The 17,065-nt window shown below is 57.6% G+C and overlaps 5 protein-coding genes across 10 annotated transcripts; 3 read left to right on the top strand and 2 right to left on the bottom strand.

Moving 5' to 3' along the window:
- Positions 1 to 42: 42 nt before the first annotated feature.
- Positions 43 to 1,912, bottom strand: LOC147199627 (galectin-related protein-like). The gene is made up of 5 exons (XM_086120090.1): positions 1,772 to 1,912; positions 1,186 to 1,254; positions 997 to 1,085; positions 664 to 850; positions 43 to 549 (listed from the first exon to the last, which is right to left on the bottom strand). Exons 1-5 carry the CDS (start codon positions 1,808 to 1,810, stop codon positions 406 to 408), a joined length of 528 nt encoding a protein of 175 aa, XP_085976216.1. The 5' UTR covers positions 1,811 to 1,912; the 3' UTR covers positions 43 to 405.
- A 147-nt stretch (positions 1,913 to 2,059) lies between these two features.
- On the top strand, positions 2,060 to 4,775 carry ndufaf5 (NADH:ubiquinone oxidoreductase complex assembly factor 5). Of its 3 annotated transcripts, XM_086120067.1 has the most exons (11): positions 2,257 to 2,547; positions 3,034 to 3,074; positions 3,175 to 3,238; positions 3,308 to 3,355; positions 3,421 to 3,524; positions 3,613 to 3,652; positions 3,738 to 3,935; positions 4,035 to 4,095; positions 4,166 to 4,249; positions 4,365 to 4,447; positions 4,556 to 4,775. In XM_086120067.1, exons 1-11 carry the CDS (start codon positions 2,371 to 2,373, stop codon positions 4,634 to 4,636), a joined length of 981 nt encoding a protein of 326 aa, XP_085976193.1. In that variant the 5' UTR covers positions 2,257 to 2,370; the 3' UTR covers positions 4,637 to 4,775. The 3 variants fall into 3 exon arrangements, with proteins under 3 accessions (XP_085976192.1, XP_085976194.1, XP_085976193.1); XM_086120066.1 differs by having other exon boundaries at positions 2,060 to 2,547; positions 3,308 to 3,524; XM_086120068.1 differs by lacking the exon at positions 3,308 to 3,355 and having other exon boundaries at positions 2,253 to 2,547.
- A 1,442-nt stretch (positions 4,776 to 6,217) lies between these two features.
- Positions 6,218 to 8,742, top strand: LOC147199625 (dynein regulatory complex subunit 4-like). 2 transcript variants are annotated; one of them, XM_086120063.1, is made up of 8 exons: positions 6,226 to 6,409; positions 6,520 to 6,639; positions 7,089 to 7,286; positions 7,366 to 7,572; positions 7,691 to 7,745; positions 7,819 to 8,192; positions 8,271 to 8,357; positions 8,443 to 8,742. In XM_086120063.1, the coding sequence occupies exons 1-8, from the start codon at positions 6,407 to 6,409 to the stop codon at positions 8,656 to 8,658; spliced, it is 1,260 nt and encodes a 419-aa protein (XP_085976189.1). In that variant the 5' UTR covers positions 6,226 to 6,406; the 3' UTR covers positions 8,659 to 8,742. The 2 variants fall into 2 exon arrangements, with proteins under 2 accessions (XP_085976190.1, XP_085976189.1); XM_086120064.1 differs by lacking the exon at positions 6,520 to 6,639 and having other exon boundaries at positions 6,218 to 6,409.
- A 69-nt stretch (positions 8,743 to 8,811) lies between these two features.
- Positions 8,812 to 14,360, bottom strand: kif16ba (kinesin family member 16Ba). 2 transcript variants are annotated; one of them, XM_086120051.1, is made up of 20 exons: positions 14,067 to 14,357; positions 13,932 to 14,001; positions 13,737 to 13,844; positions 13,544 to 13,660; positions 13,354 to 13,451; positions 13,172 to 13,281; positions 12,967 to 13,109; positions 12,442 to 12,610; positions 12,230 to 12,358; positions 11,957 to 12,132; positions 11,832 to 11,897; positions 11,344 to 11,403; positions 11,154 to 11,273; positions 11,020 to 11,071; positions 10,183 to 10,320; positions 9,801 to 10,099; positions 9,576 to 9,689; positions 9,411 to 9,500; positions 9,258 to 9,341; positions 8,812 to 9,163 (listed from the first exon to the last, which is right to left on the bottom strand). In XM_086120051.1, exons 1-20 carry the CDS (start codon positions 14,111 to 14,113, stop codon positions 9,026 to 9,028), a joined length of 2,328 nt encoding a protein of 775 aa, XP_085976177.1. In that variant the 5' UTR covers positions 14,114 to 14,357; the 3' UTR covers positions 8,812 to 9,025. The 2 variants fall into 2 exon arrangements, with proteins under 2 accessions (XP_085976177.1, XP_085976176.1); XM_086120050.1 differs by having other exon boundaries at positions 8,812 to 9,341; positions 14,067 to 14,360.
- A 145-nt stretch (positions 14,361 to 14,505) lies between these two features.
- On the top strand, positions 14,506 to 16,617 carry snrpb2 (small nuclear ribonucleoprotein polypeptide B2). 2 transcript variants are annotated; one of them, XM_086120083.1, is made up of 7 exons: positions 14,506 to 14,723; positions 15,133 to 15,206; positions 15,292 to 15,464; positions 15,543 to 15,674; positions 16,027 to 16,062; positions 16,144 to 16,232; positions 16,316 to 16,617. In XM_086120083.1, exons 1-7 carry the CDS (start codon positions 14,662 to 14,664, stop codon positions 16,473 to 16,475), a joined length of 726 nt encoding a protein of 241 aa, XP_085976209.1. In that variant the 5' UTR covers positions 14,506 to 14,661; the 3' UTR covers positions 16,476 to 16,617. The 2 variants fall into 2 exon arrangements, with proteins under 2 accessions (XP_085976209.1, XP_085976208.1); XM_086120082.1 differs by having other exon boundaries at positions 15,292 to 15,674.
- Positions 16,618 to 17,065: the final 448 nt, after the last annotated feature.

Genomic DNA, 17,065 nt, shown 5'->3' with positions numbered 1-17,065 from the left:
AACTAAAAAGACCAAGTATTGTCAAACAATGTTACATCCCTGTTGTCATTCCCGTTAAAGGACACGTTATTTTATTCCTTCCGTCATTTTCCGACGAATCGGTTCTCAGAGCTACGTTAGCTAGCGAAGAGCTCAAGATGGCAAAATTTGTTGCTGCCTGTTTTTTGTTTGTTTTTTTGGTGTGGGGGGGCGGAATGGCTGGAATGGGCTCATGGAATTCTCCATTTTCGTGGGGGAAGATGTCACCGTCAGCCAGAATGAGCTCGAAACCATGCTAACACGTAGCCACCTAGCATGGGCACCCGAGGTCAGCGTAAGGTCAAGGCGGCGACCCGAGCGGAGGGGCCGTCGCCGTGGCGATGGTCCGGGCTCAGCCGGGGGGGGGGGGGGGGGGGGGCCCGCCGTTTAGCCCAGCTTGGTGATGGTGACGCTGCCTTTGATCCACAGCGTGTCCACCGAGTGCAGCGGCGCCAACCGGTGCCGGAAGTCAAAAAGCTTCTGCGCGTCCACGAAGACCCGGAAGCCGCCCGACTCGCACTCCACTTCCATCTGGACACAAGCGAGCGAGCAACGCGCGCTTTTGTCTACCCGTCTCAAAGCATCGCACTGGTCCAAAAGGAAGGCCCTCAGCACCAGCCCCCCCATCGAGAAAAAAGACCCTACCTTAAAGGGCTGCCCCGCGATGAAGGGAAAGAAGGGCACGTCGCTGTCGGCCCGCCCCCAGACGCCGGCCACGCAGGCCCGACGCAGCACTTGGCGCCGGCCCCCGAAGCGCACGCACGTCTCGAGCGCCACGTCGGGCGGCGGCCGGCCCCGCGTGCCGCGCCCGCACGTCAGCGCCACGTAGAACCTGGCGCAAAGGCAAAGGGCGGGGAGACGCTATCAAAGCGGGCTTTGGGGGTGCGAGTAAGACGGGGGGGGGAGGGGGCTCAAGCCAGGCTGCCCCCCCCCCCCCCCCCGAGGACAGCAAAGAAGGCTCAAGGCACCCGTTTTTACTTGTCAGGGTGCGAGTCCACGATGGCCACGACAACCAGCTTCCTCCCAGGATGCATTCCGCCGCCAATGTCGCCCCGGAAAGGAACCGCCTGCACGTGCGCATGCACACACACACACATTCACACACGCGCACGCGGGCCAATTGTTCGCTTGGAGGTGCGATGTTGACAGCGGTTGTGCGAATTGTACCAGATTGTTGTCCGTCAGCTGCTGGCCGGCGCCGCCGGCTCGGGCCTCGGTGCTGTCAATTTTCCATTTCTGGCAAAATAAAAAAATTAATCCAGTTGTTGGGCCCCAGAAAATAGAACTGGCTGAGATTTTTTTTTCTTTTCTCAAAAGAAAGACGTGGAAGGAACTTGGCCATTCAATATTCATTTGATTCTTCGGTTTCAATTTCATTCTTCGCTTTGTCAAACTGTTTGACGTTGATTTACAAGTACATCAAGAGTCACTGTGGACGGAAGGGCCACAACTAAAAAATATTTAATATTATTCTGTTGATTGGTTTTGTTTTGTTTTTTTTTTGGGGGGGGGGGTCAATTAATTGATTCATCGCAAGATTTCCACGGCACGTCAACTCACTTTTATTTTGGGTAGACCCTGATACCGGAAATGCCTCGGCTTCGTCACCGGGCGATGTCAAATGACGCCTGTCAAAAGTCCCCAAAATCGTTAACCGACGAAGGCAAGCCACGCGTGACGATATCGTCGCCGACGACGACGTCCTTTTTTTTTTTCTGTGACAAAGTCGCAGGGCAGCTTTTTGAACTTTTACCTTCCTCTCGCGCGTCGTCGATCGCAAGCCGGCGGCCATGTTGGAACGCGTCTGTCCAGGCGCGTACGTGACGTCATCGCGAATGAGCACAACCTGTCAAGTTGGCGACATCCGAGAATTGTTTACGACGAACAAAACGAATGAACACTTATCGTAAAATGATCCTCAAACAATTGAAATTTGTTGACACCGAAGAAAGACGTCGATGTTAACTCCACTTTTTTGTGGTGTCGATATCATTTTTATGTGATCTTTGTTTTTGTTTTCATATACCCCGTTTAACCTTCCCGGAGTGTTTTGTGAATTTAGGAGGGTTGTATACCATTTGTACATTTTAAACTTTCTACGTTTCGTACACTTTGTTTGGGATAACGATTCCTGCGCCTAAAAAAAAACTCGACTCTTATCAATCCGATTTCATTTCAATGTCCACGCATCGCCTGGGATGGGAAACACGCCCCTTCCAACATGGGCGCCACGCAGCACGGCGGCGAACCGGCTCGCTAAGCGGTGTGACGTTTCGCATCGTCATAGTTGCGCCATTGGTGGAGGTCATCCCGACCCGGAAGCAGTGAAGCGCGCTGCCCGGAAAGGTGGCGATGATCGGCGGCGCGACGTACGGGAGACTCCTGCGGGCCTCGGCCTCGCGCTGGCGGGTGGCCGAAAGCCGCCGTGGGTCGTCGCGTTCAGTGTTCGACCGAAGCACGAAGAAGAAGCAGAAGGAGTGGGCGGGCTCGGGCCGCGACACCCGGAAGTACGACTACCTACGGGACGAGGTGAGCGCGGGCGTTGCAAGTCCACGAATTGCTCGTCATTGTTGGGCTTTTGACAGCGAGGAGCAGCTCAAAATATCCAACATGACAATGAAAGTCTTCGTTGACCAAAAGCTCGTGAAACAGCTCAAATTCTCCCTCGGGGTTAACGAGATACAGGAATCCCTCGTTTATCGCGGGGGTTACGTTCCTAAAAGAACCAGTGATAAGTGAAATCCGTGAAGTAGTGAACTTTATTTTATTTACAGTTGTTATACGACACTTAACTATATATACAATAAAATCAAAGACCAAAACCTGTTTTCAGGCCCAATTACAAACAAACAAACAAACGTTTTCAACAAATAACTATCATCGTTTTTGGAAATACTGTACTGACGACACGCGGCGCCGCCGCATTCTGATTCAAAGGGTTAAAAGCATTAAAAAAAAAACTGCTCTAACTGAACGTATTCCTGACCCGATTTGCCGCGTGTGACGTGCGTGCAGGTTGGCAGTCGAGTGGCGGATCGCGTGTACGACGTGGCCAGGTGACCTCCTGACCTCTCGTGTCTGTCGGGGGGAGGGGGGGTGGCGCCCTTGCGCCCGGTACTAAATGCGCTTGGCCTTTGACCTCGTCCCCCTTCGCAGGACCTTCCCACTGGCGTTGGAGATCGGTGCCGGACGAGGTCACGTTGCTCAACATTTAAGCAAGGTAGAGCGCCAACGAAAGCGGGCAAAAAAAAAGTCACTCTTGCAAAAGCAACCTTTTGCTTCCGTTTAGGACGCGGTGGAGCGTTTGTTTGTGACGGACATCTCCGAGGCCACCCTGGTACGTCGCGGCCCCGCCGACGCCTCGTTTGTCAACATTGTCGCTTCCCGTCCCGTGTCCTCCAGAGGCGGAACGTCGGCGGCGAGATGCGGTGGCACGCCCTGGCGGCCGACGAGGAGTTCCTCCCTTTCCGCGAGAACTCTTTCGACCTGGTGCTCAGCAGCATGAGGTGACGAGCGGCGGCGCGTTCGCGACCGGCCGGCCGGCTGGCCGGCCGGCGCCGCTGACCTTTGCCCCCCCTTGTGTCGCCCTCGCAGTCTGCACTGGGTCAACGACCTGCCCGGCGCGCTCCGACAGGTGAGCGCAGCGCCGCCGGCTGGGGGAAACCGCACTCGAGCGCGATGGACAAAGTTGTCTCTTCGGGGGGGGCGTCTTGCTTCAGATCCAGGCCGTCCTGAAGCCCGACGGCGTGTTCATCGGCGCCATGGCCGGCGGCGAGACCTTGTACCAGCTGCGCTGCTCGCTGCAGCTGGCCGAGACGGAGCGGGAGGGAGGATTCTCGCCGCGCGTCTCGCCCTACACCGCCGTGGCCGACCTGGGCAACCTGCTGGGGGGGGCCGGCTTCAACATGCTCACCGTGGTCAGGCGTCGTTGCACCTTGCAAATTATTTGATCGATTAAACTACAAAGCCCCCCCGAAATGAAAAGATTCACTCGCGCACACGCGGGTGGTTTTCAGGACACGGACGAGGTGCAGGTACATTATCCGGGCATCATGGAGGTGATGACGGACTTGCGAGGTAAGCGAGCGTTGACCTCGGTGTGACCTCCGTGGAAAGCACCTCAGCGGCTGCGTTTGTTGTCGTCCAGGTATGGGCGAGAGCAACTGCGCTTGGAACCGCCGCTCCGTGCTGCATCGAGACACCATTTTGGCGGCGGCGGCTGTCTACAAAGGTGCGTCGCGCCCCCCCCCCCCCCAAACATATGTTTGTCACGCGGGACGGTAGATACAGTGTCGCGTCAACGAAAGCTTTCCTCGAGCGACTAACCGTGTGTGCGTTTGTGACAGAAATGTACGGGAACGAGGACGGCTCGGTCCCGGCCACCTTTGATATCCTCTACATGATTGGCTGGAAGCCTCACCGCTCTCAGGTGAAACGCCCCCCACCCCATCCCGGCACTCGAGAAAGCCGCCTCCGACGCTTTTGTCATCATCGGAGTCGTTAAACGTGAACGTTTTTTTTTTTTTTTTGTCCGCAGGCAAAAGCAGCCAAACGAGGCTCAGCCACCGTCTCCTTTGGAGATTTGTCCAAAATCGACCAAAATGGTGATGACAAGTGAACTTTTTGAAACGTCCCCTCCTTCATCGTTCAAGACGGCATATTTGCGTGACATGAACAGCAAAGTGTGACATGTGGATTCAACACAAACATGGGACATCTGTACTAAATGTGAACATTAAATTCTGCCTCTTATTAAACTTGTTGCTTCCCTTCTCTCAAAATCAATATGAATAGCTGACGTTTCCGGACGACTTCTAACCGTTTGGGTATCAAATGCGTCTGTGTTGCCCCGAAGGCAATAGTTGATGTTTTCTTTTTTCTACGTAGCTCTTTTGAACGGGGTTTTTTTTCTGCGGCGTGGCAGTTAAAATACTCTTTAAAATGTATTTCCGGGTTTGATGCGTTCGTAAAAGTATTTTAAGATGGCGTCATTGATGACGCCTGATTCGCCGAAGTCACTTCCTGTTTAGCCTCTTCCGGTTTGATGGCGGACGTACGGCAAACCTGCTCTTTTATTTACGCTTAAAGTCGCCGCCCTGCAAGGGGAAGCGTCGATTTTGAAATACTTCAATGGCATTGTTTTAAAAACGCTATAAAAACATCGACGGTGTTTTGGTCGAATGTACACATTTGCATGTGTCGGTGGTGTGACAAACGTGGACCGTAGTTGAATGGAACGATTAAATTACGCCCCCTGCCGGCTACTTGCTGTCACTACCGCTGAATGTTTGTGAAGATGATTTAATAATAACAATAATAATAATAGATTTTATTTATAAGCGCCTTTCAAGACACCCAAGGACACTTTACAATAACAAAAAACACAAAACAATACGGGTTGAGCAGCGGCAGCCAAAACGCGCCAGCGTTCACTCAACCCGAAAGTCAGAAAGAAACAAGGGAGGCATATGGCTCAAAACAAGGCTGAAATAAAATTTTCTTTTGGGAGCAGTTTTGATGATGAATGACTTCATTTGAGGAGCAATCAATTTTGAAGAGTGTTTTTCTTTTACAGCTTAATCCCTGAAACCTGAAGCAAGGCTTTTATTAAACATTAAAAACGCGACAATATAACAAGTGAAAATTTGGTTTCCTTTCTTTATATAATCACATTTAAAAAATTTTGAAATCACTGTGTGCATCGCAGTAAACTATTATTTTCTTGATTTGGGTGAATTCAGGGGCCGGGAAAAAGGGACAAGGCAAATCATGGCAAAAGAATTTATTTTACGTGCAGGTTCAGGCAATGTCGACTTTTGTTGTGGCTTTACACTCTTGGGAAAGAGTTGGAGAATTTCGGGACGACGTTGAGGATACTTTGATTCTCTCCTCTTTCATCTCAAACTGCTTCAAACAACAAAGCGTGTGACGGAAAAGTGGTTAGGACTGCACGACTGTCCGCGTTTTATGTTATGTGTTGTGTTTATTATTTTACTTTATGTTAACTGTATTGTGAAGCGCTTTGTTACAGCTGTCGCTGTTGTGAAAGCGCTATATAAATCAGCATGTATTGTATTGTATTAAAACATTAACTCTTTTATTTAGTTTTTTAAATAGAGCCAGTTTAAAATATAATGTTGTCACGCGCAGCAAAGTGTTAGTTAAATGCGTGAGCGGATGGTTTGAGCACTGGAAAAAAACAATCGTCACCCACTGTCACGTGTTTTTGTTTGCGGTTGAAATCAAGATGGAGTCGAAGGCGACGCCGTTGCCATGACAGCCCGTCGCCCTTTTCCGGGTGGCTACGGTTGAAGTCGATCAAGAGTTGCGCCTGCTGCTGCTGCTGCGTCGTCGCCGGGCCCGTTGGGCGTCTTCTTCACATTCCGCGATGGTGAGGCCGGCCGCGTTTTGTTTAAGCAAGCGCCCAACTCGCTGAGCTCACGAGTTAGTTTGGGATTAGCGCTCGTGTCCCAAAATATCGGTGTGTGTGTGTGTGTTCAGCCACCCGAAAGTGCAAATGCGCCGCGGGGGCGGAAGAAGAAGAAGCAGCAGCCCCCCAAGGGCAAAACGTCCGGGGCACCGGCGGACGTCCTTACGACGGAAGACATGTCCAAGCAGCAGGTAGCTCGCCGCTAGCTAGTTCGCAGCTAGCCGGCTCGCCGCTAGCGCCGAAATGAAGCCATTGAGCAAGCGGCTCACTACTAACTTTTGACTGAAACACCAAAATAAGTTCGTCGAGACGAGCATAGTTTACCGTGTGAGGGGGGCGGGGGGGGGGGTGTGAGCTCAGAAGGAAAAAAAAATCGAACATGACGTAGGCTAGTGATGACAATTGCGGAAAGGGGCGGGACCTGGACGGTTCGACCAATCACAACGAGTGAGACATCATACGCGTCCAATCGCAGGGTTTACAATCGGAAGATGGAAAGACTGATCGGGAGAGCTCGTGATTCCTTCCGGTTTCAAGGGGGGGGGGGGAAATTCCCTTTTGCACGTTCAAAACGCCCAAAAAAAACGCTCGCCTCGTCACGCCATTTTCTTGACCTTTGCAACGTCTTCGGCGCGCCCAGCTGGAGGAGCACGTGATCCGCCTGCGCGAGGAGCTGGAGCGCGAGCGCGAGGAGCGGAGCTTCTTCCAGCTGGAGCGAGACAAGATCCGCAGCTCGTGGGAGGTGAGCCAGCGTCACCTGCAGGAGACCCGCGCGCAACTGGCCCGGCGCGGCAGGGAGAAGGACGACGCCGAGCGACGCCACCGCCTGGAGATTTCAGTTGGGTTTTCCGCGCCGTCGTAGCAAAAAGCGGCACGAAAGCGCCGACCCCCCCGTCTTTTTTCCTTTCGTTCGCCAGGTGTACTCGCGGAAGCTGAAGTCTGTCCTATCGGAGCGGCGGGCGGCGGTTGCGGACGAGAAGACGGACGTCGGCGCGGCGAGCTGGCCGGCGCGCCGACGCCGCGCCGACGCCGAGCTGCGTCTGCGCGGGCTCGGACAAAACGCGCGGGCCGACGCCGGCCGCGACAAGCTCGGCGGATACGAGTGCATCCGGGAGCTCAAACTGGTAACAGCCCGCCGCGATTGGACGCGTATGATGTCTTGCTCGTCACGATTGGTCGCCCCCCCCCCCCCGTCCAGGCCACGCCCCTTTCCATTCAAGTCAAGCGCGTTGTTCTCGGCAGAAGCATCAAGTGGAGCTGATGGAGCTCGGCAACGAGTACCAGAAAAGGATCTCGGGTACACGGCGCCCGCGTTGGGACCTGAGCTCGGCTGCGACGAGTTTTTTTGACGCGGCGGCGCTTGCGTGCAGAGGTGGAGGCCGAGTACGCCGAGAAGGCGGAGCGAATGCGGCGGGCGGAGAGCGAGAAGACGCGGGCGGCCGTCGCGGCGCTGGAGGACGCCGCGCGCCGCCGCCTGCAATCGCTGAGCGACGAGCGGCGGCGAAACTTCGGGGCGGCCCGGGAATTCTTCGGCGCGGCGCAGAGCAAACTGGCTCGCGACGGCGGGAGCCTCGGCGGCGAGGCCTCGGCGGCCGGGGCGCGGCGCCGGCGGGCCGACGCCCGCCTGGACGAAGCGCGGGAGCGCAACGCCCGGCTGGCCGCGTCCCTGCGGGAGGCCCGGCGCGACCTTCCGGACCTCCGCCGGCGGCTGGACGGCCACCGCCGGGCACGTTCTCGACAGGCGGTACGAGCCCCCCCCCCCGCCCCCCACCACCCGCCCCCTCCTGCGTCTAAAGGGCCTTGTTGTGGGCGTGTCCCGCAGGCCGGCGCCGCCCGTGTCAAGCAGCTGGAGGAGGAGCTTGAGGACGTAATCCTGGAGCGAGACCTGCTCATTGCCGCCTTTGCGCAGGTGACGTCGCACGCCGTGGGGGTCGCACGGAGGGGGGGGGGGGGGTTGAGCGGCGGCTCACTCCGGACTGTCGCGCCGGCCACAGGTGGAGGAGGAGCGAGACGCGCTCCTCGGCGAGCAGACGGAGGTCCTGCTGGAGATCCGGCGGAGGAGCGACCTGAAGGAGATGCTCCTGGACCGCAAGATGGCCGCCCTGAGTCACTCGGTAGACGGGGAGGGGGGGGCGCGTCGCCGCGATCCGGACGCGCTCGGCGTCCCGTCCTCCGTCTTCCCGCCGCCGGGCGCGCGGCTCGCGCTGTGACTGTTTTTTTTCCCCCATCATGCCTTTTGGGTCGCATTTTATTTTCTCGGGATAAACAGGAAGTGGAGGCGGTAAAAATCCTAACTTGTCCATTATTGCTTGCAATTCCGCCGACTTGTTTTCCCCGTGCGGCAAAACATGCTAACAAGCAGCTAGCGCGCACGCGCACTTTTCAGGCAACGTGACTTTTATTTTTTTTCTCCAGCGACTGTAGACGTGCGTCCTGCCTTTTGTGTTGTATTTTATTTCCCCGGGATGAACAGGAAGTGGAGGCGGTAAAACTCCAAAGTTGCTTGCAATTCCGCCGACTTGTTTTCCCGTGCGGCAAAACATGCTAACAAGCGGCTAGCGCGGCAACCGAAGACCGTCAGCCGGTTCCGTGGCGACCGCTCTCAAAGACGCCTTTCTTGAAGAAGGGCGACAACTCGCACACGGAACGCTTGGACACGGGACAGGCGAGCTCGGCGTCGTCCGACATCACCGCAAACACGCTCCGCAGGTAGCGCTGCAACACAGGGCGGGCGCGCGCGCGTCAGCGCGGACAAAAAAATTAATAAATAAAATGCCGTCGACGGCGAGCGGACGCGAGACGATCCGACCTCCAGCTGATTCCTGCGTTCGGCCGCCACTCTTTCGTCTTTGTTTCCAAAGATCTTCTTGGGGGGGAATTCCAGAGCGGCCAGCTGCAAAGACGCGGCGATGACATCACAAGAGCGTTGCGGCCATCGGCCCGGCGCCGATGAGCGACCGACCTGCGGGTATTTCCAGCTGAGCCTCTTGCGCAACTCTCGGAAGCGACTGTAGCGACGGAACACCGTCCACGTCTCGTCCTCCGCGCTCATCTGTCGCACGCGCGCGCGCACGTTAGCCGCTTTGACGACGCTCGGGCGCCGCGGCGGGACGCGCCGACGACCCACCTTGACCTCAAACTCAAAGTGCTCGTCCTTGCCCTGACCTCTGAGGACGTAGCGGGGGATGTCGACGCGGACGGCGAGACGGCGAGGGGACTCGGCGAGGGAGCCGCCGCGCCGCTGGAACGCACAAAAAAATGGCAAAAGTGGGCGGGGCCAGCTAGCCAAACGAAGACGGCGAGCGGGAATCCGGATCGGGAACTCGGGCGGCGGAACGCGCTTGCATTTTACCTCCTCTGCCGATCTCCTCTCATCGGGGTCGTTTCCGTCGCGGTCCGGCCCGGGGAGGGCTTCGGCCTCCGCGGCCCCCCCTCCGTCTCCGCCGACGGCCCCCGCGAGTGCCCGGCCGACGTCGGACGGGCCGCTCCGGCGGGGGCGGGCGAGAGACGGCGTCGTCGTCGTCGTGTGGGCGGAGACGGCGGCGGCGGGCGAGGGGGCGGGGCTGACCTTGCGCTTCTCGCGCAGCCGAGCCGCCTCTTTGGGGTGGTTGAAGCGGAACGTGTTGGTCCGGCCCAGCAGGATGACGGCGCCTGCGGCGACAACCGCGCTCGAGTGCCGGGGGGGGTGAAGGCGCGCCCCCGACGCCCCCCCCCCCCCCTCCAACCCACCTTACCTTGAGTGAGCCGCGTGGGCGCGGCCACGTCGGTCCCATTGACGGAGCAGAGCGCGGCGGGCAGCGGCAGCAGCGTCACCGTGCCGCCGCGGTTCTCAAAGGCGCAGTGCTCGCTCTCCACGCCGGCGCCGCGAACGACTGCAAAGTGACCACGTGAGCTCAGTCAGGCCCCCCCCCCCCAACTTGTTTTTACCCCCCAAATGCGCCTTCCTCGAGCGGTTTTTTTTTCTTTTCCAAAAACGGATGAAAAACGTGAAGATTTATTTTTCTTTTCATGCTGTTTTGATATCGTTTGAAAAGGTCCTTTTTTTGATCAATGAGATGTATGTCCAAAAAAATGATTCCAAAAAAAGTCATATTAAAAAAGAAAAAATTTTAAATCGACACCATTTTATTTTTTTTTGGGGAGTCAAGTTTTTGAAATTTAAAAAAAATAAAAAATAAAAATCGACACCATTTTATTTTTTGGAAGTCGCGTTTTTGAAATTTTAACAAAAAAACTTCTTCACTCCCAAAGACGTTTTGAGACGTCTTTTCAGACCTCGGTCTCAAATTGGCTGCTACTGAATGAGTTCATTCAAAATCTCCATTTTTGCGACGCAAAAACCAATTGGAGTGGATTTTGGACGTACACGTTTGCCGTGATCAAAATCACGTGATGACACCGATACTCGTTCAAATATTCCGGTCAACTTTCAACTCTCGAGGGAAGCGCACGTAGCCGCGGCCGTTAGCGTCGCCGCGCGCTCAGAGGTGAGGCTCCGCCTCACCCGCCTCCCCCCCCTGACCGCACGGTCTCCGGCGCGATGGCGCGAGTGTGCGGTTTTGGGAGTCTACCGATGTCCTGCTCGGTGGCGGCGTCCTCCCTGCCCACGTACGTTCGTCCCTCCTGACGGACGGACAGACGGCGGAGAAGCGCGGGTGAGACGTCGCGAGCGCGTCGCCGGCGGCGGGCGGGCGGCTTCGGAGACCTTGAGGCGGTAGAGGACGATGCCGGTGCTGAGCGGGTCGTCGTCGATGCCGAGGAGGTGCGGCAGCTGCGAGTCCAGGACCACGCCGATGCCCTCCTTGCGCAGCGCCAGCGTCTCCTCCTGGGCGCACGTCGCTCTCGTCACGCTCGGGTTACCGCCGCCGCCGTCGAAAAGGGAAGACGAAAAGTACCTTGAGGATGTTCTGCGTCTCGTTCCACTTGTTGGTCCACTCCTTGGTCAGCGCCAGCACCTGCGCGCACGGCGAGCGGCGTTTGCTTTTTTTTGGGGGGGGGGGGGGATTGCGCAACAACTGTTTGCGGTCAGAAAAAGCGGGGAGAAAATTTCACGGGGAAAAAAGGCCCGATTTTCTTCGGAGGTTTTTTTTTCCAACGCAGTCGAGTGGTTGAAAAACCAAAACGGAAAAAACAAAAAACAAAACGATCTGTCGTCGGTTGAACGGAAGCCGGAGGAGTTGCGAGGAGCGTGCTGCCACCTGCTGGCCATTTTATTTATTTTATTATTATTATTTTTTTACTATTTCACATTGCGGTCTTAGACGTCGTCATCGGGGGAGGCGGGGACTACGCGTCAAACGGACGCTTTTAGACGTCAAAGGGTTCGAACGAGTTCCCGGCCGTCAATTGTTTGCCATCCCATGGCGTTTGGCGCGTAACTGACCTTGGCTTCGTTCCGGTGCAGCTTCTCCTCCACGCTGAGCGCGGTGGGCGAGTCCAGCAGAGCCGTCTGAAAGACGAGCGCAGCGGCAGATGGCGTGACGCGACGGCGACGGCGGCGGCGCTCACCCGGTCGCCCTGAACCAGCAGAGCCTTGAGGCGCGCGATCTCCGCCCGCAGTTCTCGGATCAGCCTGATGTTGGCGTCCTCGTTGACGGTGGGCTTGTTGACGATGTTCTTGGCCCGGTTGGCGTAGCGCAGCGTGCTGAGCGTCTCGCCGTAGTTGACGTCGGCGGGGGACACGGCTAGTCGAGCGGTTTGAAAAACCAAAACAAAACGATCCGTCGTCGGCTGAACAGAAGCCGAGCGGAGTCGCGAGGAGCGGTCGAGCCTTTTGCGTACTCGCGATCACGATGGTCTTGGAGTTGCCGCCGAGGCTGTCCTTCAGCAGCCACGTCAGCACCGAGTCTCGGTAGGGCACGAACACCGACTTCCGCTTCTGGCCGCCGTCGGCGTCGCCGGAAAGGTCCGCTGCGGGAACAAAAACGGCCAGAGGCTCATTTTGCCGTTCCGGTTTCGCGAGACGCCCCCCCCGCGCGGCGGCGGACTCTGACCCAGGGCGGAGATGACGTTGCCGAGCGTGACGAGCGACTTGTTGATGTTGCCGCTTTCCTTGAGCCGAACGCCGGCGGCGCCGGTGGCGTCGGCGCGCTCGCTGCCGGCCAGATCCACCAAGTGGATCTTGCTCAGCGTCTCGCTTGGCATCTCCGCGTCAAACTTGGCCTGGACAAAATAAATCGATTCGGAGCGATTTCATTGATTTCTCCCACTCCCCAACTCATTCGCTCCCAAAGACGTTTTGAAATGTCTTTTCAGAGTTGGTCCAGAATTGCCTGCTACTGAATGAGTTTTTTAATAATCCAACTGTGCGGTCAAAAAGGTCCACAGCCGCCCACCCGCCCCACCGCTGTCACACATGGAGGTCATTCGCGGCAGGGACGTGCGGTCAGGGGAGGCGGGTGAGGCCTAGCCTCACCTCTGAATGCGTATCGCGCAATCGGCTCTGCCTCACCTCCGATCATGACACTAAAGGAGTCGGCGCCTCACCAACCACCGCACGCCACTGATTTGCGGGGCACCTGCGTGAAGTTGACGGTGAAGATGGCGTGCGAGCGGCTGCTGACGTGGTTCATGCCGGTGCCGGCGGTGGTGCGCTTGACGTTTCCCGCCTCCATCAGCTCCTCCACGTCGCCGTAGTTCTGCACCAGATGCTTGGACAGATCTGAAGAGACCAATCGGGACGAAAGATCGGTCGTCGTTCCACGCTGGAGGATAAAGTCTGACCTTGGACGTAGGGTCCGTCCTTGGGGTGCTCCCGGACCCTCAGGTTGGACGCCTGAGCCGACTTCCTCCTCAGGAGATCCCGCACGCGCTCGTTGTAGATCTCCAGGTAGCTGGGACAAGGGGATGACGGATGAGCGGCGCTGTGGACGGCTGGGGGGGGGGGGGGGGGGGGGGGGTGTTACCTGACTTCCGCGCGGAAAGAAGCTTCGTCCCGCCGAGCGGCGTCGGCGACGCGGCCGAACAAGGCCTCGCAGATCCGCGGGATCAATCCCGCGTCTCCCTGACACACACACACACACACACACAAGCGCTCTCAGATCGGGCGGGCGGCGGACTCGCTCGCCCAGAATTTCCCAGCGCCGGGCGCGTTACCGGATTCCCCATCATGGTGTAGGACTTCCCGGAGCCCGTCTGACCGTAGGCCAACACGCAGGCGTTGTAGCCCTCAAAGGCCGCCTCCAGCACGTCGCGGCCCAAGTCGAGGAAGACCTGCCGGGCGACAAAAAAAGGACTCGCCGTCGGGATTGGGGGGGGGGGGGGGGTGACAAAGCACAACGAGCTTGACCTTCTCCTGAGTCGCAAAGCCGGAACCGCCCGAGTCGTAGGAGAAGTCGTAGGTGAAGGTCTTGTTGGCGGGATCCCTGCCGGGGTCCCCGGCCACGCCTTCCGACAGCTTCGGTGGTGGGGGGGGGGGGGGGGGAGCAGTTGATGAGCTTGCCGACGCGCCGCTCGACAGGGGCGGAGAGAAGACGTACGCCACCTTGGGGTCGGTGATGGAGGTTTTGGCGCCGTCCATCTTGATGACGCACTTGGCCGACAAGTCCTTCTCCCTGGAAAGAGCGACGCGGGCGTTACTTCGGTTCTGACATGTTGTTGTTTTGACCAGCTAGCTCACCGTCTGTTCATGGGTCGGACCCGAACAGCCACCCGAACCGATGCCATGGCTCATCCCGCCTCCGGTCGGGTCCGCTCGGCCGCCTGACGTCACGCGGAGCGAGTTCCGGCTTAGCGCGTTAGCCGCTAGCGCGAGGAATGACCGGGCTCAAAACGCAGCCGGCCGCGCGGACGCGTCTAAGGAAAAAGAAAAAGAAAAAAAAGAGACGCGAGCGTGGGCGCGACAGCGGGGCCGAAGCGGTACCGGCGATCCGGCGGCCAGAGGACGACGTTAGCCGGCGACCGTAGGCGCGTTCTGATTGGCCAAAAGGCGCCGGTGGCCATCCGTCAACAGGAAAGGTCGCTCTTCTTCGTGGACACAAACGAAGCGGCGTGGCGCACGAGCGCCGCCAGCGGGGACGTCGAGTCCGTATTATTTCCACGAGAAGATTCGCGGTGGTTGTTTTTCTTGATCTTCCTTCTGGTGCGGCACCGATACGCTTCCGTAAACTCCCACGTCATCGACCGAAGAACTAAATAATGGTGACGGAGAGACCTCGCGGCCCAGATCGGCTTGCAGTTTCACCTCCCGTCCTGATGGGGGCAGCCCATAATAAATGTGCCGACAAGCCCGCGCGGCGTTTCCTGTTTGGCAGCGTGGGGAGGCAGGAGAAAAGAGGTGAGCCGCTTCCTTTTCTTCTCGTTTGCGCGTCTTGTGGCGATTTCGGCGCCGATCAAAATGGGACCTTTCGAACGCTGCCGCGACGGTGCCGACTTTGAACGGCCTTTTGCGGGAGTCGTCGGGTCAAGAGTCGCCGGCGCGACTCGGGAGCTAATCGGCTAGGCTAGCGGCTTGAATGGACGCGGCGCGGCGCATTGAGATGCTTCTCACTGCCGGTTGACTCGGAATTTGAAAAACCATCGGAGTTAAACGTGGACGTCGGTGGAAACCGTTCTGATTGAACGGATCTCGGCTTGTGCTCCTTCCAATGAATGTCGGAGCTCATTTTCATACAATTCCGCGAAGACGCACCGGAAGTTGTTGTTGTTGTTGTTGTTGAAGGACGACCGCATTTGTCTCGCCGTAGGATTCCAACCATGGACATCCGGCCCAACCACACCATCTACATCAACAACATCAACGACAAAGTCAGGAAAGAAGGTGAGTGAGCGGTCACAGGCCCCGGCCGGGCTTTCTCTTCTTCGTCTTGGGGCAACGTTGAGGCGCCGCTGTGCTGGTCCCGCAGAGTTGAAGCGCTCGCTGTACGCGCTCCTGTCGCAGTTTGGCCAGATCGTGGAGATCGTGGCCATGAAGACCATGAAGATGAGGGGCCAGGCCTTTGTGGTCTTCAAGGAGCTGGCCGCCGCCACCAACGCCCTGCGCCAGCTGCAGGGCTTCCCCTTCTACAACAAGCCCATGGTAGGTCGCCGTCGCCGAGCCCCGCCGCCCCTCCCCTTTCGCCCACCGCGCGCCCGCTTTCCTCTTCCCCCCCGCCAGAGGATCCAGTACGCCAAGACGGACTCTGAGGTCATCACCAAGGTCAAAGGGGCTCACGGTGACCGAGACAAGAAGAAGGACAAGAAGAAGAAACCTCAGGAAGCCGCCGCCCTGGCCAAGAAAGCCGCCACGGTGAGCCCGCTGCCGCCGCGACTCAACCGAAGCCAGGGCGCCCCGGCCGTCCGACGTTGCCGCTTGGACTCCCTTCTTTTGAATTCTTTTTTGATTTACGCCGGGATCTCTCCCTGTTGTCTTGAGAATGAACCCAACCGTTTGCGTCGATCGTTTCGGCCAAATTCTGACGATTATCGATGCCGTCGCGTCGGGCTGGGCTGAGCGGCAACGTAAGATGGCCGCCACAATGGCATTGGGCCGGGCTGAGTGAGCGGCAACGTAAGATGGCCGCCGCAATGGCGTCGCGTCTCCCGGCCGTCCGGGTCGTGGCTCGAGAGCGACCCGCCGACTTTTGCGGCGCTGTGTTCAGGTGCCGTCGATTCCAGCCCACGTTCCCGCCGCGCAGGTACGTGGACGCCGCCATAGCTCGCGCGGCCGGCCGGCCGCGCGCCAGGATCGGGCGCGGAGTTAACGCTTGACTCGGCAGGTTCCCGACAACCCGCCGAACTACATCCTGTTCCTCAGCAACCTGCCCGAGGAAACCAACGAGATGATGCTGTCCATGCTCTTCAACCAGTAAGTGGCGGAGGTGTGCGGGCGGGGCGGACTCGCACGCGCGCGTGCGTAACCGCGTGTTTGTGCGCGGCGGCGGCGTTAAGGTTCCCGGGCTTCAAGGAGGTGCGTCTGGTTCCCGGCAAGCACGACATCGCCTTCGTGGAGTTTGAAGGCGAAATGCAGGCGGGCGTGGCCAAGGACGCCCTGCAAGGCTTCCGGATCACCGCCACCTGCGCCATGAAGATCACCTTCGCCAAGAAGTAGCGGCGGCGGCGGGCGAGCGCCTTCACGGACATTTTGGCTTTTGTTTGGTAGTTGGTTTTTTTTTTCAGGTCCGCCTGCTTGCTGACGTGCACGGAATCGTTTTGTAAATGGACAAAATAAAAGTTATTTTTTTTTTTTTTTACACACATGGTCAACGCCGTCATCATTCGGGACCGTTCGTCTCGGTGGGACGCCGCCAAGTTTGCTCCTCACACACATTTGATTTGACATTGTTGATTCCTCACAAACTTTTATGGCACGTTGGTCGATGGAGGAGGGGCGTCTCCCGGACGACAAGAGGTACCTGTCAAATACGACACGAAATCATCTCACGCGACCGCCGCTTCTATTCGCACCCTCGGGACTTGACGAGACATTCCGACCGGGTAACCTTAAACAATGAGCGTAAGGATATGAAATTATAAATGCTATTAACATAAGGTGACGCCGCTTGACAAAGTCATCGCTTGAACGTGATCGATGACCGAATTTGCTCAATGAAAAATGCGTTCAAATGTTATTTATGATTCGGTTTACAGTAAGGCCAAAGCGGCCGTCCGTCACGTGACCTGGCCAGCCCCGCCCGCCCC

This window comes from Hippocampus guttulatus, chromosome 9 (genome assembly GCF_054856545.1).
Source record: "Hippocampus guttulatus isolate MCC_2025c chromosome 9, RoL_Hgut_1.0, whole genome shotgun sequence".
NCBI lineage: Eukaryota > Metazoa > Chordata > Actinopteri > Syngnathiformes > Syngnathidae > Hippocampus > Hippocampus guttulatus.
Note: the sequence above shows the minus strand (reverse complement) of the source record. Positions and strands in the feature narration are given on the sequence as shown.